The sequence below is a fragment of the Bos indicus genome, chromosome 4 (genome assembly GCF_029378745.1).
Source record: "Bos indicus isolate NIAB-ARS_2022 breed Sahiwal x Tharparkar chromosome 4, NIAB-ARS_B.indTharparkar_mat_pri_1.0, whole genome shotgun sequence".
NCBI lineage: Eukaryota > Metazoa > Chordata > Mammalia > Artiodactyla > Bovidae > Bos > Bos indicus.
In genome coordinates this window covers 43,018,365-43,045,645 of record NC_091763.1, presented here as the reverse complement: position 1 = coordinate 43,045,645, position 27,281 = coordinate 43,018,365, and the positions used below count along the sequence as shown (strand labels likewise).

The following is a 27,281-nucleotide window of genomic DNA, read 5'->3' as shown; positions in this document are numbered from 1 at the left end:
TGCTGAAGCAATACTTGGGGAGGGAGGTGTGTGTAGTCCATGGGCAGTAGTTAGAAATATGGCCCTGGAACACAAGGGAGAAATGAAAGCTGCAGATAAATCTAAGTATTTGAAGCCACAGGGCTGAACATCACCTCTACCAAGATAAAGATGTTTGAACATAAGGTGAGGTTGATGGCAAGGGAAGGTTTCCTGAGCATATGAATTTTAAATAGCATTTTAAAGAGAAATTCTCCTAGATGATATAAGGATGTATCATCCTTGCAAGCATTAGAGCTAATGTCACTTCCATGAACTTTCTGAAGGACAAATATAATGGAATACAATGTAGATGGAGTACACTGAACTACAGGACTGTGATTTACCTTACAGAAGTCAGAAGTCACTTTGTCCTCAGCGTAGTTAACAACACAGGGAAATATGGTGGAAAAGGACGAGTTCAGGTTTCCCTGGATTCAGAGTTCAACTCTGCTATCATTACCTTAATAAAGTACTTAAAGGTAAATTTGAGCATCTCATTTCTTAAGCAAATATACTGTGATTATGGGACTAGAGATAACATATATCCCATATAGCTTGTACATAGTATGCATTCACTAAAGGAAACTTGTCATTTTTTATTTTATTTTTGTAATGTTTATTACTTACAAGGATAAAACTACATTTCTAAGGGTAGAACTACACTGATTTCCATTACCAAAGTGACATATATCAGAAAAAGAAACATTTCTGTAATGTAATTTTGAATAAATAGAGGGAAACTAGAATAAAATAAATATTCATGTATGTGAATATTCATTGATGTTAGTAAAACTTAATTGACTGATTACCTATTTAAAAGTGGTCACTGACTTTATATACATATGGTATGAAAGCAAAAGAAATATAATTCTACAAACTACATTTCAAAGGAGTAAAGATCAAGACAATGAATAATAGGGGTAAACTGAGGACTCTAAAACCTTTATTTCCGCAGTGAAAACAGTTCACTTTGGTGAAGTATATAAGGGGTTAAAGACTAGTAGGTTTGGTACTTAGTTGCTGTTGCTGTTGTTTAGTCACTAAGTCATGTCTAAATCTTTGCCACCCCGTGGACTGTAGCCTGCCAGGCTCCTCTGGATCCCCTGGAGGAGGAAATGGTAAACCACTCCAGTATGCTTGCTGGGATAATCCCATAGTTAGAGGAGCCTGGAAGGCTACAGTTCATGGGACCTGCAAAGAGTCAGACACACATATATAAAGAATATTATATATATATAAAACTAGAAATATTTTATATCCAGAGAAGGAAATGAGTTGCCTTTTACATGATTTACAGAAATGAATAAAAAATAAGAAGCACTAAGTAGGTAAAAACTTTTAATTCCTTCTTTAAAGATGTACAAGTAAAATAGTGGTCATATTGCAGAGAAGAAGCCAATTCTGACTCCATGTTGGAATTGTTTGACTTGCTTTGCATTGCTTTTGTTATTATAATCATACAGAAAGATCTGTCTCAGAGAATACTGCTCCTCTGCCTGACTGTTTAAAGTGTCTTTGTTCAACCCCGTCCACCTGTGAATGGCAGGAAGGAAGAAATTAACACATCCCCTGCCTGAGGCTTGTCATTCTGGGAGATGTTTGCAATATTTCCCATAACAACTGTAAATATCTATGCACCCAACATAGGAGCACCTCAATACATAAGACAAACATTAACAGACATAAAAGGAGAAATTGGCAGTAACACAATAATAGTAGGAGACTTTAACTCACACTCACACCAATGAACAGATCATCAAAACAGAAAATTAATAAGAAAACACAAAAGAAATAAAAGAAATCCAGATTGGAAAAGAAGAAGTAAAGCACTCACTGTTTGTGGATGACATGATACCGCACATAGAAAACCCTAAAGATAGTATCAGAAAAGTAACAAGAGCTAATCAATGAATTTAGCAAAGTTGCAGGATACAAAATCAATACACAGAAATCACTTGCATTTCTATATACTAACAATGAAAAATCAGAAAGAGCAATTAAGGAATCAATCCCATTCACCATGGCAACTAAAAGAATAAAACATCTAGGAATAAACTTACCTAAGGAGACAAAAGTACTGTACACAGAAAATTATAAGACATTAATGAAAGAAATCAAAGGTGACATAAACAGATGGAGAGATATTCCATGTTCCTGAAGAATCAATATTCTGAAAATGACTGTACCACCAAATGCAACCTACAGATCAAATGCGATCCCTATCAAATCACCAATGGCATTTTTCACAGAAATAGAACAAAAAATTTCACAACTCATATGGACACAAAAGACTCTGAATATCCAAAGCAGCCTTGAGAAAGAAGAATGCAGCTGGAAGAATCAACCTTCCTGACTTCATATTGTACTACAAAGCTACAGCCATCAAGACAGTATGGCACTGGCACGTAAACAGAAATATAGACCAATGAAACAATTAATGGCCTTTTTGCTTTGCTTCCTCACCTCCCCCTTCTCTGGTCTATAAAAGAGCCTGGTGTTCAGATCCTAGTAAGATGGTTATTTTGAGGTGCTAGCCTGCTATCTTCTCAGTCATCTGGCTTTCAGAATAAAGTTGTTTTTCTTGCCTCAACACCTAGTCTCTCAGATTCATTGGCCTGTCCTGTGGCAAGCAGAGCGAGCTTGGACTTGGTAATAGGCGTGTGTTTACAGATTGTTAAGAAATGTATTTGTTCTTCTATTTGGTAATATTAATATAAGATTCAGGATAGTACAGCAGCTAAGAGTATTGATTCTGGATCCAGATTTCCTATATATGAATTCCAGTTACAGGGCAAGATATTTAACTGTAGTGTACCTCAGTCTTCATCTGTAAAACAGCATTTGACTAATAAGACTATAAGAGAATTAAATGAACTGATACATACAATGAGGTTAAGGAGCTCCTAGCACATGATAAGATCCAAAAGAAATTAATTATTTAATATTATTTATTACCATTATTATCAATTTTACTTATAATGGAATAAAGTTACCTCAGTAAACTTTCTCCTTTTCCAAATGTATCTCATTAATTATATTATTTATGCTCTATACTGAGGTCTGATATTAATTACTATTATAGGCTCCTACAGGGCAGTGTTAACTAAAATGTAAGCAACAATTTTCTCAATATTATTTGAAGTGTCCTGAATCCAATGAATGTATATGGGGAGAAGACAAAGGCACAACAAAGACCCTGTGCTGGAAAAAATGTGATGAGGGTCTAATGGTGAAGAGTTGGTGAGGTTCAAATGGTGATGAGATTCAAATGGTAAATGTATATACGAGGGGGGCAAAGAAGCTTTATCTTAAAATCCCTGTTGAAACTTTTTATCTTAAAAACTCTCTTGGATAAACATGAAGAAAAACAAAGACCCTTCAAAAATGGGACTTGGCAAAGGATTTCTAATAAAGGATGATGAAACAATTTTCTGGTTTGGGGCTGTTTTCTCCTACCTTTCAAGTCCCATAATAAGAAAGAAAAAGTAGTATAAGACCACTGCTATACCAGGTTCACAGAGGAACTGTTTGTGGCATCTGTTGACTACTCAGATATCCTGAAGCTGGCCTGCATAGTTGTTCTCTGTTATTTTCAGGCTCAGATGTCCAAAGACAGTTACAAGGCTAGTGTTAGTTAAGAAGAGTTCAAATCAGTCCATTTTACCTGGAGCCTTAAAAACATCCTAGTCATAAAAAGCAAAACAAAATATTTCTCATGTCTAAGGTATGAATAAAAGGGGATGGAGCTTTCCAGATTCACTATGCCCTCAAGTTAAAATAAATTTCTAGTCTGAGAATTTGTATGTCAAGAATGTTTCATTTGATTTGCCCTAAACAGAATATAAATGGAACAGAAATCAATGATTTGGGCCTTATCAAGGCCATATATTTTACATTTTTATCTATAAGGTTTTAATCAGTAAGAAATCCTATAACTGCTCTTTGACATCCAACTCCTGCTTCTTTTGTGATTATTTTCTTCCACTTAGCTGAATTGTTGTGCTTTTCGTATCAAAGTTCAACTAAGGAAACTATGTCTTATCAACTTAATTTAAATCCACTACATGATGAAAAGTAAATATTTTGACAGAAACATTTCAGAATCAAAAATCAAAAGAGATGGTATCTAAGTACTTGAAAATTATCAGATCATTTACAGTAAATAAATTACACTATGTACCTAAACTGATTTTTAGCATTTGTAGCCAGAAATCAATGATTGCTGGGGTCAGAGAATAATTTTTTAACCAATATATTAATAGAGGAAGCTATCCTCATACATTAACCAAAATGAAACCATTTTCTAAGGTTTTATACCTTGATTGACACATATTGAATGTTTGGTCTCCTTATATTTAATGAAGAACATTTATACAGGTATTATGGAAAATGAAGGTAAAATTAGGCTTATGAAACTTTTCTTTGATAAAAAATAATTAGGTATGAAAATTCAAATAATATGTTGCTATAGGAGCAGTATGCTGCTGCTGCTAAGTCCCTTCAGTCGTGTCCGACTCTGTGCGACCCCGTAGACGGCAGCCCACCAGGCTCCCCTGTCCCTGGGATTCTCCAGGCAAGAACACTGGAGTGGGTTGCCATTTCCTTCTCCTAGAAGCAGCATAGTGATAAGTAAAAAGTATAGACATCAAAGTAGTTGTAGGAAATATCTTAAGAATAATGTTTGCAAGATACATGTATTAACATTGTTTTCAATGGTTTTAACACAGCTCTTAGACTTTCAATGCCCATTAAAATAATGATATGCCATTATTAACAAATAAATAAGTAAAACAAAACTTTAGAAACTTTTTCCAAGATTACAGGCAAAGAGAATGTCATAGTTTAGTTTTGGTTATTATGAATAAGATTATGAAAAATCTATACTATAAATAAATTTTTGTACTACATTAGCAACAAGCATAAGGAAATTGCAAATGCCTACCTTGCACAAACACACTTTATATCTGTCTAATACTTTTTATATAAGGATATGACAGATGATAAATTAAAGGGATAATATCTTTCCCTTGTTCAAGGTAATTGCCTTCATGATATCAATTGTGAAGATGCTTTCTCCAAATTGCCAGATTGTGTGATAAAGGTGGAAGGATAAATACATGGACATTTTGTAACTTCAGTTATTCTGTGGACTGTATTCATTGATGTTGTTAACTAAATCACATGACACAACCTCTATTCACAGAGCTGAAAGTATAGTAAGGTTTATAAGGATAACTGTATCTAATTAATATCTAATATTAACTAACAAAAAATATTTCACAATGTGACACAGTCGTATTCATGACTTATAACACCTTCTAAGATTTAAACCACTCACTGAAAGTGAAAGTCTCTCAGTCATGTCCAACTCTTTGGGACACAGTCCATGGAATTCTCCAGGCCAGAATACTGGAGTGGGTAGCCTTTCCCTTCTCCAGGGGATCTTCCCAACCCAGCAATTGAACCCAGGTCTCCTGCAGTGGAGGTGGATTCTTTACCAACTGAGCTATCAGGGAAGCCCCAAACTACTCACCATATTGCCACTAAAATTGTATGAGTAAAACCAGAAATAGAGGAAGTTGAATAAATCGTGAGATACACCAAAATTTAAACTAATAAATTCAGACACAAGAATCATATCCTTCCCATTTGATATCATAATCCTCTCCTGGAAGATAACTGTAAACATTATATATATATATATACACACACACACATATATATACATATATATACACATACATATGTACATATACACACAGACACACACACATGCATACATACACACCTGAAAATAAATGTGAAAAAATATATATGAATGAACTATATATATTGTCAGTAATGCCTAACGCGGCTCCCGATGGGAGCCGCGTTAGGCATTACTGACAATATGTTTGAACACAGATATAGTATATATTCAGCTATTTCCAGAAGAACTGCTGAACCTATGACAAACGTAAATGACTAACCTGGTGTCACTACTACTCCATTTCCATTGACCACAGGCCTCTCTTCCTCTTCCTCCTCAGGAGGCTCTATGCTTGCTTTCTCCATGTTGCTCACTGATTTATTCCTCTTTCGTTTTCCTTCAGCGCTTGGAGTGGCTCCAGGAAGTATCTGGTCTGTTACATTTAATAATAATGGTGCTGGTTCTGCTGGAGGCTTTGGGGTACCGTAGTAATTGTCTGCAAACAATAAAAAGCATTATGAAGTTAAGCATTTCTCCTACCGATGTGCATAATTTGTAAAGAATGGAAATTTTATTAACAAATGTGGATCCTAGTTTGTATACATAATATATATATATTATATACCTACAAATATATCATTTTATAGCCTTTTATGTTTTTAATACATGAATTTGTTTCTTCTTTTGTATTGGGCTTTAATGCTTAAGGAAAGATACAGATCTATCTTTATTTCACCTTAATTCCAAATAAAATATAGTCTTACTTATTGATATGGCACACAGCAATTTCAAATTAATCAAAAGTTTGATAACAAGTTTTTCTTATAAATTTTTTAAGAATAATTATTTCTGAATAAGACAATAGGTAACTTTTTTTTTTTAAAGCAAATCTCACAACATTCTGCAAAGGCACAAACACACTGTGCTTTTCTCCAGCTTTCAAAGGGCTCTGGCTGTTGTCTTTGATGTGCACAGCATCCTGCCCAGAGCTGCATCTCCCTGCCATTTTAGTCGTTCCCATGACTGCTGACAGTGGGCCTGCTGCTCTAATCGTTCTTCAGATTACCACAGCTCTTTTTCCCACAGTTCCATGATCTCAGCTACAGAATCATTTGTTTCTCTCATCAGCCTGCGAAACTTGTTAAAGAGGAGACTAATTCCTGTGTATCTCTGTAATAAGAGCCTGGCAAATAGCAGGCATGGTATATGAGCTTACTACGTGAATATCCATATATAATCAAGGCAAATTACTTTCCAAAAAATACTTTAATTTTTTGATTGGCAAAAAAATATAGTGGTATTTTTTAAAAAGATCAGTGTTATACTTTCAGCATCAACTTCAAATCCATTATTGTGTTTTCAATTAATTGAATAGTTTATGAACACCGTTGCTCATTCATTTATTGGAGTCTTTATTTAGCATTGACTATGAACCCAAGCACTCCAGTATACCTCTGAGAGAAAATGATGACTACAATGCAATCCTTGTCTTCCAGATGCTCAAGGGTCTAGGCACATTTGATAGTAAGCAGACAAGCATTAAAACAGGAAATAGGATTAAGCACTCAAACAAGGAGACACAGAGAGGAAAACCCATCTCACTACCTGCAGAGGCCATGAAGGTAACTGGGAAGACAGTGTGGTGTGAAAGAAACAATTCTTAAGTAGAAGTGACGGGGTCTAGATGTGTAGTTTCTATGTAACTACAATTTAAGTAACTCAGTAAGGCTCACTCTCTTCATCTATACATTGGGAATGGCAATACTTGTTAAAATCACCTGTATTGTGAACTGCAAACAACTAAAACATACTCTAGTTAAATTAAAAATGATAAGGATGAGAAGATGTGAGATGGCTACTTGAGGGAAGAGACTGGAAAATCTTGGGGAAAAAGGGCAGAAACAGAGAAGTTCTGTCTGGACACCCAGGCTTTGTGTGCTGGCCCTGGACTCTGAAGCCTAGCAGATCCCACTACCTCAGACTCAACCCTCAGTGGCAGCCACCCTGGTGGGGATGAACTTAAACTCTTCTTAGAGGCTCTGAGCTTATTCATTTCCAGGGAAACGTTCAGGAAAGGTCATCTCATTGGCTGAATCACAGGCACAAGACAGCCCCTGAGCTGCTGAGGAGGACTGCCCTCCTTAGATTTCACGGGGGAGTCTAGAGCCCTATTTTCATCCATTGTATATCATGGTTCTCCCTGAGACAGGAAGGGCTTTGAGATGGTGGACAGGCAGAAAATACAAACCTTCACTACATGTGCCCAACTGGGTTGTTGTGACGATGAAGTAAGGATGTATGAGGAAGAGCTTCATAAACTGTGAAACTGCCCATTTTAACGGCAGTGTAAACTTCAGGCTGGCATGAAGTGAGTGATGGTTCTGGAGGCCAGCCATGCCACTGCCACTGTTGCCCATTTTCACAGATATTCACAGTTGTAAGAACAATACCAGAAAAAAAATTATCACATGAAGTGGTTCTTAAACATGTAGAACTTTTAAACAGAAGTCTGAAAAGTGGATGTTACGTATTTTGCTAAAGGTTGCTTTCTAATTTGATTTAGAGCATTTCAAATGAATCAGACCTTTGAATGCACTCGCCAAATTCTGAGCAAACAAAAACTGTTAGTTGTTCCTAGAAGTCTATGAACTATTACTGTATTACAGCACCCAAAAGACCTAGCAGAGTTCTTAGTATATTGCTGTGTTTCCCACAGAATCATAACACTTAACTTATTATGTAATAAATATAATGTAAATTAGTAAATAGTCCTGCATGTTCCAATAAGCAGTATAATTTTAAGCAGTGTTCTGACTTTTTAGTGCTTCCAAATATATATAGTACTAAGAAAAGTGAGTTTGCATAGGCTCCAGGAGTTGGTGAGGGACAGGGAAGCCTGGCGTGCTGCAGTCCATGGGGTCACAAAGAGTCAGACATGATTGAGTGATTGAACTGAACTTAAGAAAAGTAAAAGTGTTAGTTGCTCAACTGTGATCAACTTTTTGAGATCCCATGGACTATAGCCCTCACCAAGCTCCTCTGTCAATGGAATTCTCCAGGAAAGAATACTGGAGTGGGTAGTCATTCCCTTCTCCAGGGGATCTTCCCAACCAGGGATTGAAACCAGTTCTCCTGCATTGCAGGCGATTCTTTACTGTCTGAGCAACCACTGAAAGATGAGCCCCCCAGGTCACTAGGTGTCTAATATGTTACTGGGGAAGAGTGGAGAAGTAGCTCCAGGGAGAATGAAGAGGCTGAGCCAAAGTAGATATGATGCCTAGTTGTGGATGTAGTGGTGAAAGTAAAGTCTGATACTGTAAAGAAAAATACTGCATAGGTACCTGAAATGTTAGGTCCATTAATCAAGGTAAATTGGTGGTCAAAGAAGAGATGGCAAGAGTGAACATCGAGGGAAAAAACAGAGTGAACATTGACATTTTAGGAATCAGTGAACTAAAATCGACAGGAATGGGAGAATATAATTCAGATGACCATTATATCTACTACTGTGGGCAAGAATCCCTTAGAAGAAATGGAGTAGCCCTCATAGTAAAAAAAAAAAAAAAAAAAAAAAGAGTCCAAAATGCAGTACTTGGGTGCAATCTCAAAAATGACAATGATCTTGGTTCCTTTGCAAGGAAAACCACTCAGCACCACAAGTAATCCAAGTTTATGCCCAACCACTAGTGCCAAAAGAGCTGAATTCAGCTGAACGGTTCTTTGCAGACCCACAAGGCCTTCTAGAACGAACATCAAAAAAAGATGCCCTTTTCATCATAACAGAGTGGAATGCAAAAGTAGGAAGCCAAGAGATAAATGGGATAACATGCAAGTTTGGCCTTGGGGTACAAAATAAAGCAGGGTAAAGCTAACAGAGCCTTGCTAAGATAGCAAACACCCTCTTCTGAAAACATAAGAGACGATTCTACACATGGACATCACCAGATGGTCAATACTAAAATCAGACTGATTATATCCTTTGCAGCCAAAGATGGAGAAGCTCTGAATAGTCAGTAAAAACAAGACCTGGAGCTGACTGTGACTCAGATCATGAACTCCTTATTGCAAAATTCAGACTTAAATTGAAGAAAATAGGGAAAGCCACTAGGCCATTGAGGGGTTGACCTAAATCAAATCTCTTATGATTATACAGTGGAAGTGACAGATTCAAGGGATTAGATCTGACAGAGTGCCTGAAGAACAATGGATAGAGATTTGTAACACTGCACAGGAGGCAGTGACCAAAATCATCCCCAAGAAAAAGAAATGCAACAAGGCAAGATGGTTGTCTGAGGAGGCCTTACAAATAGCTGAAGAAAGAAGTGAAAGGAAAAGGAGAAGGAAAAAATATACCCAACTTAATGCAGAGTTCCCAAGAATAGCAAGGAGAGATAAGAAGCCTTCTTAAGTGAACAATGCAAAGAAATAGAGAAAATAGTAGAAAGGGAAAGACTAGAGATCTCTTCAAGAAAATTAGAGATACCAAGGGAACATTTCATTCCAAGATAGGCACAATAAAAGACAGAAATAAGTTAGGACATAACAGAAATATAAGAGATTAAGAAGTGATGCCAAGAATACACAGAACTGTATGAAAAAGATCTTAATGATATAGATAAACACAATGGTGTGGTTATTCACCTAGCACCAGACATCCTGGAGTGTGTAGTCAAGTTGGCCTTAGGAGGCATCACTATGAATAAAGCTAGTGGAGGTGATGGAATTCCAGCTGAGCTACTTCAAATCCTAAAAGATGATGCTGTGAAAGTGCTGCACTCACTATGCCAGCACATTTGGAAAACTCAGCAGTGGATACAGGACTGGAAAAGGTCAGTTTTCATTCCAATCTCAAAGAAGGGCAATGCCAAAAAATGTTCAAACTATCACACAATTGCGCCCATTTCACAAGCTAGCAAGATAATGCTCAAAACTCTTCAAGCTAGACTTCAACAGTACGTGAACTGAGAACATCCAGGTGCACAAGCTAGATTTAGAAAACACACAGGAACTAGAGATCAAATTGCCAACATCCGTTGGATCATAGAAAAAGCAACACAATTCCAGAAAAACATCTACTTCTGCTTCATTGACTAAGCTAAAGCCTTTGACTGTATGGATCACAACAAACTGTGGAAAATTCTTAGAGATGGGAATACCAGACCAACTTACCCACTTCCTGTGAAACCTGTATACAGGTGAAGAAGCAACAGTTAGAACCAGACATGGAACAATGGACTGGTTCAAAATTGGGAAAAGAGTACATTAAGGCTATATATTGTCACCCTGCTTATTTAATTTATATGCAGAGTACATTGCTAGAAATACTGGGCTGGATGAAGCACAGTGGAATCAAGATCCAGGAGAAATATCAATAACCTCAGATATGCAGATGACACCACCCTTATGGCAGAAAAAAACAGAAACTAAAGAGTCTCTTGATGAATGTGAAAAAAGAGTGAAAAAGTTGGCTTAAAACTCAACGTTCAGAAAACTAAGATCATAGCATTCAGTCCCATCATTTCATGGCAAATAGATGGGGAAACAATGGAAATAGTGACAGACTTTATTTTTGGGGGCTCCAAAATCACTACAGCCATGAAATTAAAAGATGTTTGCTCCTTAGAAGAAAAGCCACGACAAACCTAGACAGTATATTCAAAAGCAGAAACATTACATTACTGACAAAGGTCCATCTAGTCAAAGCTATGGTTTTTCCAATAGTTATGTATGGATGTAAGAGTTGGAACACAAAGAAGACTGGGTGTGGAAGAATTGATGCTTTTGAACTGGGGTGTTGGAGAAGAGTCTCAAGAGTCCCTTGGACTGCAAGGAGATCAAACCAGTCCATCCTAAAGGAAACCACTCCTGAATATTCATTGAAAGGACCAATGCTGAAGCTGCTGCTGCTGCTAAGTCACTTCAGTCGTGTCCGACTCTGTGCGACCCCAGAGACGGCAGCCCACCAGGCTCCCCTGTTCCTGGGATTCTCCAGGCAAGAACACTGGAGTGGGTTGCCATTTCCTTCTCCAATGCATGAAAGTGAAAAGTGAAAGTGAAGTTTAAAGTTCTAATAATTTGGCTACGTGATGTGAAAAGCTGACTCATTAAAAAAGACCCTGATGCTCAGAAAGATTGAAGGCAGGAGGAGAAGGGGAAGACAGAGGATGAAATTGTTGGATGGCATCATTGACTCAATGGACATGAGTTGAGTAAATTCAGGGAGATAGTGAAGGACAGGGAGCCTGGCATGCTGCAGTCCATGCGGTCTCAAGGAGTTGGACATGAATGAATGACTGAATAACAACAACAAGTACTAAGAAAAATGAATCGCACTTCAGTGACTTTTTTTCCAATTTGTCTTTTATGGCTTAAATCTCTGTGAGGTAGAAAAAGAACCTTTTACTAATTAGAAAGAAATGCATGTGTGAGTTCAGTCACATAGCTCAGGCTAAAAATAATTATTAACAGATTATGTTGAATTTATATTCATAAGTAATTGCATCTATTGACGTGTAATGTGATTATAAATCATATAGCAGTATTTTTTCCTACAATTTGGTTTATGAAATTAATACTTTAAATTTTAGATGCAAAAGAATATAAAATATTAATTAAGACATTAAGATTATCTTTATTAGCAATAATAGCAATTTAAAAGAGGCATAGAAATAATGCATGTAGTTACTACATTTGAGAAATGCAATTCCTAGAAAATAGGCTATTGCTTAAACCAAATACACAGAACAAAGACACATGTATACCTGTGGTGGATTCATTTTGATATTTGGCAAAACTAATACAATTATGTAAAGTTTAAAAATAAAATAAAATTAAAAAAAAAAAAACAAAGAAACAGGAAATTCCTAAAAGAAGCTGAAATTCAGCCAAATGGTCAGGTAGCTTAATTACTGAAATAATCCTGGTGTTTAAATATATACAAACCAATATACTAAGGATAAATGTGCCATGTAGGTAACACAACAGCATGTTTTCAGAAAACAAATAAACATCAAAACTATTTTAAAATATAATTTGGAAAAACTGTCCCATTAAGCATGAAGTACCTGTATGTATGTTTAACAGCACAGATCACAGTGAGATAAAATGACTTTGAATCCTGTGTCCCCTAATCTGGCTGGCTCTTCATATCCTTAAAGTGAAATTTAGCTGAAGTGGAACTGTGGGGCTGTAAGATGACCACAGCCACAAAAGCAACTATAATAACCTGTGCTATGATTATCATCATAGCAATTTAGTGAGCTGGACATTGAAAGGGCATTTTACTTCTGAGCTCTTGTATCTGATAGGGATTAGAATGAAGTTATCCTGCCTCTGCAGTTAAAGGAAAATAGAGGCTCTAAAAAAATTAAACTATTTCCAATATTATACATGAAGCAAGTGGAAAAACTATATCCATTTGATTGAGGAACCGCATTTCTTTTCAAAATACTATAATGCCTCCCGAGAGACAGACAGAGAGAGAGAGAGAAAGATAAATAAATAAAAGTACAGAGCAATTTGATACAGTCCTCTAGGACTTCACTCAAAGTCACAACCAATGAACAGAAAAATATCACTTTCAAAAGAGAAATCAGTGATTGCTACCAAAATCATGAAGCAGGGACATTTTAGGTGATTTTTTTCCCTCCTTTCTTTTAAAATTGAGTGTGAGTGTGAGTGTGAGTGTGAGTGTGAGTGTGTGTGTGTGTGTGTGTGTTTGGGGGGCATGGGGTAGGGATTATAGGCTTTCCAGCCCACTTTTTACTGACTGTATTTGTAATGAATGATGTATTCATTAGCAGTTTCATCTTAATTTAACACAAAGTTTCACTAACTTAGTTGTTAAAAATGATGACAAAATGGAAATGATACATATCATTGTTCACATAATTCTATCATAATTAGGATAATCTATATATTAAGAAAGTTTAATTTTGAATCAATGTTTGGAAAATAAAAGAGGCAATTATTAAGAAACTTGATTTATACATCAGCTTTTAAAGTACTTAAAAGAATGGCTTTTTTTTTTTCATAAAGGTATAGATAATCAAAGGGCTTCCCTGATGGCTCAGTGGTAAAGAATCCATCTACCAATGCAGAAGATGTGGTTTCAATCACTTTGTTTTGTTGTTTAGTTGCTCAGCCGTGTCTGAATCTTTTGCAACCCCATGAACAGCAGTCTGCCAGGCTCCTCTATCCATGGTATTTCCCAGGCAAAAATACTAGAGTGGGTTATCATTTTCTTCTCCAAGTTCAATCCCTGGGTCAGGAACACTCCCGGAAGAAGGAAATGGCAACCTACTCTAGTATTCTTGACTGGGAAATCCCATGGACAGAGGAGCTTGGTAGGCTATAGTCCATTGGGTCGCAAAAGAATCACACATGACTTAGCGACTAAACAACAGCATAGCTATGAAAAAGTGAAACAGGGTGAATACAGTCATTTCTTACATTATAAATACGAAATGAGCTTCCCTGGTGGCTCAGTCATGAAGAATCTGCCTGCCAATGGAGGACACACGGGTTTGATCCCTGACCTGGGAGGATCCCACATGTGGAGAAAATATGCTTGTGTGCCACAATTACTGAGCCTGTGCTCTAGAGCCTGGGAGCTGCACCTACTGAGCCCGTGTGCCACAACTGCTAAGGCCTGCATGCCCACAACTACAACAGGAGAAATCACTGCAATGAGAAGCATGTGTACCAGAACTAGAGAGTAGTCTCCATTCGCCAGAACCAAAGAAAAGTCCATGAAGCAACGTAGACCCAGCACAGCCAAAAATAAATATATATTTTAAAAAATATGAAGAAAGCTTCCCAGAAATATGAATAAAAAGAATAGTCTATAATGTCAATAATCTGTTTAATAATAAAAATATTTAATAAATGACCATTTACACCGAACACTGTTATACTTAATTTCTTGCAAGTGGATGAAAATAGATTACAGTGCTATAAATTAACCTTCCTAGAAAATACTTGGAAAATCTAATCCATTAACCACTTTTAGACAGACCCTTCCTAAGCCATCCAGAAGAGATAAAATGAGCTTTTCAAATGACTTTTTGTGTATTATACTTGAAGACCATCACAGAATTACTCCTTTGCTTTCTCTAGCTTGTTAGAACAAATAATGTTTTAAAAAAGTCTAAATTTTCTAAATAGCATTTTGTCTTTCTTCGGATCCTTCTCAGGTTCTGCCCCCGCCTCCCCCCACCTCAGATACTGATTTTAATGGTGAGGCCAGAGGAAAAAAAGGAATACAAAATTATAAACTGTTCTTAATATTTTTTTGTATCTATAGTCTTTGTTGAAGGGTAATAGGTAATAGAATAGTATTTTCTAAGATGCACCATATTCTTTTTGCTTATAAGTTCTAATAAGAACTTGCTTATAAGTTATGATGAGAAGTAGGAAAGACACTAAAAACTAATTTGGGGTATGACGAAATGTGAAATGTGAAAGTGCTGAGATACTTTGAAATGTTTTTACTTGTTCCCAACATTTTTTCCCTTTAAACAAGATCAGTTTTCATGATAGAAACATATGATTTGTTGTTTAGTTCATTTGTCTTTTTAAGTAGTAGACGCAGATGTTGGCTCTGTGGGTTCAGTCCTTTGGGTGTATGATAATAACATGTGTAGATTTTACACTAAATAACCATCTATCATTCCACACAGCACCCAAGTGGAGATGGACTTTTGAAAGGTAATATTCTTGTCATCAAGATAACTCACAGATTAAGGTCTTGACCCTCATTTCTCCCCTATATTCTCAGTGCTTTTATTCCCATTTCGGTACCCAGAAAGAATTCATTTCGGATAATTATTTGGTGGAAGAGAGATGACTGCCTACAGACACTTCAGGGTATGCATACAACACAGTCTATCACTGAGATCCCCAGAGAGCTTGTGTTGGAAAGAATAATGGCAAAATTTAAGAGGCTGACAGTCTAATCACTTGTTTTTTACAGTTTTATAAATGGAGTGAGGAGTTTTGATACTTGGCATCCTAATGGCACCTGCATAAAATGACTCCGACATTAAATGGAGAGAACAGAGTTCTAGGTCCCTGCACACTTAACTGCGCTATAAAACATGACAGATTATAAGTAAATAACTATTTTTATCACATCAGAGGTTTAAATTTGTATTAACAGAAACAAATAAGTCATCAAAGGATTCTAATTCAAACTTCAAGACATGTTCAACATGTTACATATGGGATAGTAAATGACTGAAAATTAGTACCAAAAATTATCATAAGATGGTCTTGCCATGGCAAGAATCACAGTCATATGCCTACAGTTAGTAAAATAGAAATTCCGTAAATATAAAGCAAAGTTAGTAAATGTACCATAGAAAACATTGTTTTAAAATTATACTTCCTAGCAGAAAATAACACTCAAAGTCTCACGGCAGAATGCTTCTGTCAACTGATTTTTGAAGTTATTTTTGCAAGCAGGTCTGATACTTAAATTTGATCTTCCCGTAGAAGGCATCATTTCTTCAGCACGTCATATATAGTTAGTAGCTTGAAACCAAAATGCAAAAAGATGCTCTGACCTTAAAAGAAGATATATTTTTCTCTTGTGGTGAAAAGCATTTATCTCACATGTGACAGAAATACAAAAAAAAATTTTTAAATGATCACTGATATCTGCATTAAATTACTAAACAATAAATTACTAAATTATTTGAAAATTCATTGTTGAATATGACTTTCAAAATGTGGACAATTGTGTAGACAACGTGAAAAATTATGTTTTTTTCCACAGGCAAAACTGAATTATTCTGCCACAATCCTCACCTAAGAATTTCAAGTATATTTGAAATTAATGAATGCTGGTTAGATAATAGGATCCACATGCATTCTGGATATCACTGTCTTTAGTTGTTCATCAATACGCTCCAGAAATTGAGTAGGTGGTTTAATCTAACATTGTCTGAAACTTGTTTTCAAGTTCTCATTGAGTTCCTTGTGGTCATTTGGGCCAAATTTCCATTTATTTGTGTTAGCCAATATTTAGAGACATAGAACAAATCTTTGCTAAACTGAACTATATCGACTGGTTAGTGTATGTCGTGTCCTTCTTTAAAGAAAACTAGATATCCTTTACTTTAGCGATTCTTCATTCAAGCATTATGCTGAAGTATTCTGAACATTTCCCGCCTGTGCCAAATAAAATATATAAAGAAATCATGCAAAGAAATCCTTAAGAGAACAGAAGGAAGTTACATTTGATTTTTCAATGTCAAATATATGTTTGCTTTCAAAGTAAAGCATTTGAACATTTATAATGATACTAACATAAAAAAACTTACAAACCCAATGCATAAACATATCACATTTAAGTAATATTAAATTTCTTAGAGCAGTTCTGTCTTGTAAAAATGTTATATCAGTCACAAATACACAAGTCATATGTCATTTAAAATTTTCTAATTAGTGACACTGAAAAGGGGAGAAGGTGAGAGTTATTGTAATGATATATCTGACTTTAGCCACATATACAAAATATAATATTTTCAATGTAATATAATACTAAAAGTTATGGATGCACTATTTTTACCTTTTTTCTTACTAAGTCTTCAAAACTCAATGGATAGTTTACACTTAAAAGTGCATTTTGATTCAGACAAGCCCCATTTTCAGTGCTGAATATCCATGTGTGCCTAGTGACTACTATACTGAACAGTACAGCCTTATTTTATCAAATAACACTCAGGTCATCATCTGACTCATTCTTCTCAGAAACAATAAAGTGAAAATCTCTTCTTTAAATGAATGAGAGAATTGAGTAAAACACCAGAATACACTGACCACTTCAGGTAACACTGTGTCAATGAGGTTTCTTTTGCTTACTGCTTTGCTGTACTGAATTCATGAAAATATTATTAAGCACCCAACAGATGTACATTTCTTAACAACTCTCATCCATCTTGCTTCCTAATCATTCATTTTATCACTTTATCTTGACTTAACCTGAAAATTTTACTTCTGACTTTATTATCAACTTATAAGTTAGAAAGTAAAAAAAAGAAAAAAATGTTTCAAGTGAATAATATAAATATGGACTTGTGTGTGGAGCCCATCTTAAGGCTGAAGAATCCTTTTTAGTCACAAATCACAGAGAAATTGTTGGTTCATGGTGATGGTGTAAAAACAGATTACTCATATTCGTTTTTCTTCCTCTTGTTATCTCTGGTAACATACTCCATAGTACTCAGAATCCACTGCCTCATACTTCTCTCATGAGACTCCTCTTTCACACCCCGTGCTCATAATAATTCCAGTTTTCTTTTTCTTCTATACAGTATATGTGTCCCATTTCTAATTTTCTTTAGTTATGCTAAGTGACTGGATCACCACTCTGATAAACTAATTCAAACTTAATGCCAACACCAAAAATTGGCTTAATGTATCTTGAATATTAACAACTTTTAATCCTAATCCAAAAAGTTGATTGTTAGATTTGGTCCTTTCAGGGGTGTAACATATATTTTGGGCTTTCCTGGTGGCTCAGCTGGTAAAGAATCCATATGCAATACGTGAGACCTGGGTTTGATCCCTAGGCTGGGAAGATGCCCTAGAGAAGGGAAAGGCTACCTGCTCCAGTATTCTGGCCTGGAGAATTCCATGGACTGTATAGTCCATGGGATCGCAAAGAGTTGGACACGACTGAGTGACTCTCACTCACATAAATTTCAGAAGAACTTAGTTTTTGGTACTCTCAAATGCAGATATTCTCTTGGGTAGTCAGGGCACCTGGTAAAATAAATATGATGATCCTTGGGGAACGTAAGGAAAGATCAATATGAAGATTTTTGGAAAACAGCACTGAGAAAAAAATAATTTGTATTATAATTCCAGTTAGTACCAAATTCACATGCTTCTTTTTTTAAACAGAAACCATTTGCAACTTTGTTACTAATGCAATTAATGTTTAAGTTTTTGAGTGTCTAGTGAGCTTGGTCCTTAAGAGACAGACAGTCCCTTCATGGTTCAGTAAATAAGTGGAAGTGAAATTTTGATGAGTTTTTAAATGAATGTTTGCAAAAAGCTCAGTGGATTTCTGTGATAGTCATCTTGATTAAATTTACTTCTTCAAAAATTGATAAAGGAAACTGAATCATTCAAGGACAGTATTAATTTTCTTACACAGCATTTATAGCTTCTCATACAACTTCCTTCTCTCAATGGTGCTATTAGCTGTGATAGCATGAAGTTACCAAGAAATTAGGAGACCTATAAGACTTTCTTTTCTTACTGTCTTGCAAGTATGATATCTAGGGAAATTCTGATTAACTATAATTTGATTATTGGCTAATGACTTAAGAAATCTGCCAAAATATCTAATTTTTAGATGCTAATAGAAAGCAGAAAAATTTAACTTCTACTTGGGAATTTTGTTTGCTGGATTATTCCAAGCATGCATGTGAAAGACTGCAGCACATAGTCAGAGGATCTGGATCCTAATCAAGGTTCTACGACTGACTTCCTAAAAGACCTTGGATTAGGCATGAGACTATTCGAATTTTAGTTTCTTCATTTGTGAAGTGACAGAATAGGGTTTTAGTTCTAAAGTACTTACCTCAAAAATCCTGTAAGTATTTAAAGGATGCAATGACAACAGGTTTTACATCCTTGTCATCATATCAGATTGTTTCTAAGTTAACAATGCAAAGAAATAGAGGAAAACAATAAATAGGAAAGACCAGAGATCTCTTCATGAAAATTAGAGATACCAAGGGAATATTTCATGCAAAGATGAGCACAATAAAGGACAGAAAGGGTATGGACCTAATAGAAATCAAAGATATTAAGAAGAGGTGGCAAGAATACACAGAAGAATCATACAAAAAAAGACCTTCATGACTCAGATAAACATGATGGTGTGATCACTCACCTAGAGACAGACATCCTGGAGTGTAAAGTCAAGTGGGCCTTAGGAAGCACATTACGAACAAAGCTAGCTGAGGTGATGTGATTCCAGTTGAGCTATTTCAAATCTAAAAGATGATGCTGGTAAAGTGCTGCACTCAGTATGCCAGCAAATCTGGAAAACTCATCAGTGGCCCAGGACTGGAAAAGATCAGTTTTCATTCCAATCCCAAAGAAGGGCAATGTCAAAGAATGTTCAAACTACCACACAATTGCACTCTTTCCACATGCTAGCAAAGTAATGCATCAAATTCTCCAGGCTAGGCTTCAACAGTATATAAACTGAGAACTTCCAGATGTTTAAGCTGGATTTAGAAAAGGCAGAGGAAACAGAGATCAAAATGCCAATATCTGTTGGATCATAGACAAAGTAAGGGAATTCCAGAAAAGCATCTACTTCTGCTTCATTGACTACATCCACTAAAGCCTTTGACTGTGTGGATCACAACAAAATGTGGAAATTTTTTCAAGGGATGGGAATACTAGTCCACCTTACCTGTCACCTGAGAAACCTCTATGCAGGTCAAGAGTCAACAGTTAGAATAGAACATGGAACAATGGATTGCTTCAAAATTGGGAAAGGAGTACATCAAGGCTGTATATAGACACCCTGCTTATTTAACTTATATGCAGAGTACATCATGAGAAATGCCGGGCTGGATGAAGCACAAGCTGGAAGCAAGATGGCAGGGGAGAAATATCAATAACCTCATATATGCAGGTGATACTAACCTTATGGCAGAAAGCAAAGAGAAACTAAAGAGCCTCTTGTGAAGGTGAAAGAGTGGAAAAGGTGGCTTAAAACTCAATTTTCAAAAAACTAAGATCATGGCATCCAGTCCCATCACCTCATGGCAAATAGATGGGGAAACAATGGAAACAGTGACAGACTTGATTTTCTTCGGCTCCAAAATCACTGCAGATGGTGACTACAGCCACGAAATGATAAGATGCTTGTTCCTTGGAAGAAAAGCCCTGACAAACCTAGATAGTGTATTCAAAAGCAGAGACATTACTTTGCTGACAATGGTCTATCTAGTAAAAGACATGATTTTTTCCCCCATAGTCATGTATGGATGTGAGAGTTGGAAAGAAGGCTCAGCACTGAAGAATTAATGCTTATGAACTGTGGTGTTGGAGAAGACTCTTGACTTCTCCTTGGACTGCTAGGAGGTCAAACCAGTCAATTCTAAAGTAAATCAACCCTGAATATCCACTGTAAGGACTGATGTTGAAGCTGAAACTCCAACAGTTTGGCCACCTGATGCAAAGAACTGACTCACTGGAAAAGACCCTGATGCTGGGAAAGATTGAAGGCAGGAGGAGAAGAGGATGACAGAGGATGAGATGGTTGGATGGCATCACCGACTCAATGGACATGAGTTTGAACAAGCTCTGGGAAATGGTGATGGACAGGGAAGCCTGGCAGGCTGCAGTCCATGGGGTGGCAAAGAGTGAGACAGGTCTGAGCGAGTGAAAAACAACATCATCATATCAGAAAGCCCTGAGACAATGAGGAGAGAATGGCAATAAATTTTAGCCAACAATTTCAATTACTTGAAGGCCTGGACTCTTTTGCTTTCTTGACACAAATGTGGAGAACTGTCATATTACTCTCTCTTCATATTTCTTTGCACATTCCCTTCTGGGAAAATGGTTGTAGTTATAGAGTATTTCTATTTTTGTTCCAAGACTTTCACTTGAATTCATGCCCTTAAGTATTAGAAAGCCCTTAAGTATATCCCCGACAGGATGTGAACTGTGATTACTTTGTGGAAGGCCATATATGAATTACTTCAACTTTATATTTTAGTTCATGTGATACTTTAAAAATTTATGACTTTTAAAAGTAATTTAAAAAATTAAATAAAAACATAGGAAAAAAGTCAAAATTTTCATTGTGATTTGTGAGAGACAAGTGTAAATCCTAGCTGTTAAACTATAAAGTAAGCAACAATTTAGAATTAAGTAGAACCAACTTATAAGCCAGGGAAACAATGATCAACCTAAAAGACCAAAGAAAATAAGAACTGCTGACATTTAACTATGAGGCTTTGTGTAATTATAACAAGTCTTGAATAATGCATATTTTTTTTTCCTGAATCAACATATCTACTATCTATGAATATCAACCTGTGACAAAGATAATTATGTCAGAACTATTGGCAGTTAATAAACTCCAGAAATCAACCACTAATTCTTTTAAGATGTATTTTTTATTGAGGTAAAACTTCCACAAGCCTCAAATTTTTACATTATAAATTTGCCTTTCACATTGTCCTTATCATTGTGTAGTAAATTCGAAAGTATCAGAAACAAAAGTTTATTGCAAAGAAATTCTTGCATTAATGAAGGAAAAGTAGAGGGAGAAATGTGCAGAAAAAAATGGAAAGTAAGAAGAAAAATAAGAAGCAAGAGGAAGAGAATAAGAGAGAACTGGAAGAAAAGGTTTAAAAAGGAAAAAGATGAGAAGAGTAGGATGGAGATGAAGACTGGAATGTGCCTTTTCATAAAGTTCCAATATTATTCCTGAGTGACATTCTGCACAAAATCATGCATGTGTGCTCATCTGTCATCACTTAAGAGCTGATAACGTACTAAGCTATACTACCCAATATGGCAGCTATTTGTTACATCTAGCTGTTGAGGACTTGAAATGTGGCTGGTTTGAAATGAGAAACTTTACAAGTGTAAAATCCACAGATTTTGATGAAGGTATATCTTGATGAAGGCATAAAAAAGAAAGCATCCCAGTTATCATTTTTACACTGATTTATGATGTCAAAGGGCTAGCCTGGCGGCCTTGATGGTAAAGAATCTGCCTACAGTACCGGAGACCTGGGTTCAACCCCTTGGTCAAGAATATCCCCTGCAGAAGGGCATGGCAACCCACTCCAGTTTTCTTGCCTAGAGAATCCCATGGACAGAGGAGCTTGGCAGGCTGCAGTCTGTTGGGTCACAAAGAGTCGAACATGCCTGAAGCAAGTTAGCAAGCACAGATGATGTAAAAATTATAAGGTTTAGATTGCATAATGTTTCAATTCCTCTTCTAGTTCTTATGAAAACAATAAAACTCAGTAAGTAGTCAATTACTGGTAACAGGTAATGGCATCCATAAAGGATAGGAGTGGGCATAGGTGAGGGTAAGAGTCAATCCAAAGGTCTAGGGCCATAACAGACACTGAGGGACAAGAGGTTCAGTTAGGAAAACTCTTCAAGGGTCACCAGGGATTTGAGACTCTCATAAGCTGAATTCTGTCATTTATTCAGCAAATATTTACTAAGAGCCTGCTATGTGCCAGGCACAAATTATCTAAAGGCACAATGATGAAAAACGCAAGCAAGTCCTCTTTGAGTTCACCTTCTACTGAGGAGACAGATACTCGTCAAAAAACCACACAAACACAAAAGTAGAAACTGACAATAGCTACAAATGTCAAGTAGTGGTGTTCTGAGTACTGAGTTGAGGTTAGGCTTGTTAAGAAAAAAAAAAAAATGGGATATGGTTAAAAACCCAGTCCCGCCTCCCACTATCCAGGCCAAAATATTTCCAGGCCAATACAGATTTTTAAGAAATGCATGTGACTTTTATAACTATGGGAAATAAAATGTCTTTATGGTTTCTGAAACTTGTCTCAAAGACTCTTCTTAAGGTTAAATAACTGAGCTATATGGAAGTTGATATATATGAGAATATGTGTGTGTTTATATGTGTGTTCTTCTCCCAAACAAATTTAGTTGCCTATAAAAGCTAACTGTAAAATTCTGCTAACTAGTTAGCTAGATAAGTTTCCCCTTTCTCAATTTAACTCATGACACAGTCTATAAAATACTTCAACCATTCCAGTAACTCAAGGGCTATGTGGTTTGAAAATTAAAGTTTCACTTTTGATGAAATGAAACTAACTGAAGGTATATTTGATGGCAGGTTTAATGTAATGAATAACTTCTCTTCCCACACTCTATTTACTACAGTAGTAGGGTCTTCTTTTCCAGACTGATAACCAGAGTAGACTAGTCATTTCTTGCTTCTGACAGTGGGGACAGGGGTAGAGTTAGTGAAAGGCTAGCTTCCCATGGTATTGATGTCTAAATTGAAATTAGAAAGGTGAGTAGAACCTGGTATAGGTTCAAGATGTACAAGAAAAGCATTCTAGGCCAAAGGAATACATTTGCAAAAGCCCTGGCTCTTGAGGAAGAACAGTTCCTTAGAAGAATTAAAAGATCAGTGTGCTTGGTACCAACAACAAAGTGAAGGGGTTGGTCCTGAGGTTAGAGAGTACATGGAGCCTAAAAGGTTTTGTTAAAGCTTTAGGTTAACTTTCAAAATGTGACAGGAAGGTTGTGAAAGACAGATTATTTTGAAGCAGACTACCAGGCAAGTAGAATGGATTAGAAGCTGCAAGAAGAAAAGTCGTGAGGTCAGTGAGGGGTCTATGGAAGGGGTGCAACATGGCAGAGTGGGCTTTTAGGAGGTGATAGGTGTTGGGACAAAAATGATTATCAGTTAGGTTCCAAAGGCCAAAACCAAAGAACAAAATGATGTTTAGGTAGGGACTAGTATTAGCCACTTGCCTAACGAACTGTTAGTCTTCTCACAATGACCTCCCCTTCTTTACCCTGGAAATAAGAAATTTTGGACAGAAGCTCTAAATTTGCTCCTGATTCTCAGGATTTCGTTAGAAAACAATGTGGGTTGTCAATAAATTTTTTTTTTTTTCCCCCTTGAAACATTATAAAATTCTTTAGGTCTTAATTTCCTTTTTTGAAAGTTTTCACAAATATTCAGGTGCTTATTGGTGCCCATATCAGAGTTTGTTTATACCTCTTGTTACAGCTTTTACATTTTATTGTAATTATTTATTCAGTGTCTACATAGCACTAAAACTTTGGCTTCTCAAAAGGTGTCATTCATTATTTAGCTTTGTTTTCCAGCATCTAGAATAAAACTGGCACATAGCCAATACTGAGTACATGAATTCTTACACTGATGGGACACTCACATCCTGTAAAGAAGGATGCAACCCTGATCACTATTTAACTTTGAATTTTATTAGAAATACAAATTTCCAGGCCCTACCCTTCATCTCCTAATCAGAATCTCTGGGCACGGGTCACTCCAGGTCATTCTGCTATATGTTAATATCTGAGAACCACAGCTTCGGAAGACTGCCTCAATGAGAGGTAGACCAATCGAGTTAGATTTTAAAAGTCAGGCCAGCATAAGAAGGATTCAATTAGACTATTTTAGGATCTCCTATCATTCTTTTTTCTTGAAAATAGTCTTTATAAAAAGCTGCCAAACATAGGTGTTTTTTATTTTTATTTATTTTTTTATTGAAGGATAATTGCTTTTCAGAATTTTGTTGTTTTTGTCAAATCTCAACACGAATCAGCCATAGGTATACATATATCTCTTCCCCTTTGAACCTCCTTCCCATCTCCCTCCCCATCCCACCCCTCTAGGTTGATACAGAGTCCCTGTTTGAGTTTCCTGAGTCATACAGCAAATTTCCATTGGCCATCTATATTACATATGGTATTATAAGTTTCCATGTTACTCTTTCCATATATTTCATCCTCTCCTCCCCTTTCTCCATGTCCATAAAGTCTATTCTCTATGTCTGTTTCTCCATTGCTGCCCTGTAAATAAATTCTTCAGTACCATTTTTCTAGATTCTGTATGTATGTATTAGAATACGATATTTATCTTTCTCTTTGTGACTTACTTCACTCTGAATAATAGGTTCTAGGTTAATCTACCACATTAGAACTGACTCAATGTATTTTTTATTATTAATTTTCTGATATGAAACATATCTATGTTAGGGATTAGCAAAATCTTTTTATAAAGAACCAAAAAATAAATATTTTAGGCTTTTTTTGGGCATGTGGTTTCTGTCATAATTACTCAATTCTGCAGTTGTAGCATGCAAGTAGTTACAGATAGAACACAAGTAAACAGGTGTGGCTGTGCTCCAATAAAATATTATTTATGGATACTAAAATTTCAGTATCATATAATTTTCATGTGATACAAATATTATTATTTTAATTTTTATATAATTTAAAATACAAGCTATTCTTACTTTGCAAACTTTACAAAAGTAGATGTTGCAGTGTATTTAGTCCACTGGATGTAGATTGTCCACCACCAGTAATAAAATATTATTTATGGATACTAAAATTTCAATACCATATGATTTTCATGTGACACAAATATTATTCTTTTGATTTTTATATGATTTAAAATAAAAACTATTGTTATTTTTCAAACAGTACAAAAGTAGATGTTGCAGTGGATTTGGCCCATTGGATGTAGATTATCCACCGCTGGTCTATGGAATAATCAGTCCCCAACACACAATTTTTCAAACATAGATATTGACTCATTAACTGAGCATTTAATTAAGTGAAAGTGAGTAAAAATCGCTCAGTCGTGTTCGACTCTTTGTGGCCCCATTGACTCTACAGTCCACGGAATTCTCCAGGCCAGAATACCAGAGTGAGTAGCCACTGCCTTCTCCAGGGGATCTTCCCAACCCAGGGATCGAACCCAGGTCTCCCACATTGCAGGTGGATTTTTTATCAGCTGAGCCACAAAGGAAGCCTTTAATATGTGCCCAGTAAATAAGCAATGCAGACGAAGCACTTGTCCTCAGGGAAACAGAGGAGAAAAGACTTTAAAAATTAATCAGATAAATGAAATGAATAAAGAACATGCCAGAGTGATTAAGACAGGGCAACAGAGAAACCTACTTTAGGTAGGATGGGCAGAAAAGGTCTGCTGCTGCTACTGCTGCTGTCACTTCAGTTGTGTCCAACTCTATGCGACCCCAGAGACAGCAGCCTGCCAGGCTCCCCCATCCCTGGGATTCTCCAGGCAAGAACACTGGAGTGGGTTGCCATTTCCTTCTCCAATGCAGGAAAGTGAAAAGTGAAAGTGAAGTTGCTCAGTCGTGTCCGACTCTTAGCAACCCCATGGACTGCAGCCTACCAAGCTCCTCCGTCCATGGGATTTTCCAGGCAAGAGTACTGGAGTGGGGTGCCATTGCCTTCTCCAGAAAATGTCTGAGAAGGTACTATTTAAACTGAGATCAGAAGGATGAGAATGTGCCTATCATATGAAAAGCCAGGAGAAGACGGTTATAGATTGAAGAATAACAAGAATAAAGTTGACAGGGTAGAAAGAGCTTCCTGTAATAATAAGTGTGGAGGAGAGGGGCAGGATTCAACTGGGAAGACAGGAAGCAGATCCTATAGGGCCTTGTCAGTCAAGTCAAGGGATTTGTTAAGGTTTTACAGAGGGGAAATGTGATTTTAAGGTTCTAAAGGTTATTCATCCTTGGTGCTGTGTGGAAACAGATTTGGAGGAGAACACGAAACATGAGAGATGGTTTGGAGGCTGGATGAAAGGGGTATCTGCGTGTATGTGTTTACTGGCAGATATTGGGTATTGTTATAACTGAATTATTCATGCAGAAACCGCAGTGAATCTAAATGATTTCCCAAGCCAAAACTGACAATCTTAAAATTGCAGAATTTAAGAATTCAACACTACAGAATCTGAGGGTTTGGGGAGGTCAATGGAATGGAATTTGATCCACATATAGAAAAAAATCATTTA

General features: G+C 36.4%; 1 protein-coding gene across 12 annotated transcripts in view; it reads right to left on the bottom strand.

Annotated features, from left to right (window-relative positions):
• Window positions 1-27,281, bottom strand: part of MAGI2 (membrane associated guanylate kinase, WW and PDZ domain containing 2) — a 1,460,538-nt gene that overhangs the window by 534,547 nt on the left and 898,710 nt on the right. For all 12 annotated transcript variants that reach the window (XM_070787194.1, XM_070787197.1, XM_070787196.1 and 9 more), the window contains one exon: window positions 5,991-6,206. In XM_070787194.1, the coding sequence (XP_070643295.1) occupies window positions 5,991-6,206 (216 nt within the window). The remainder of the gene's footprint in view (window positions 1-5,990; window positions 6,207-27,281) is intronic.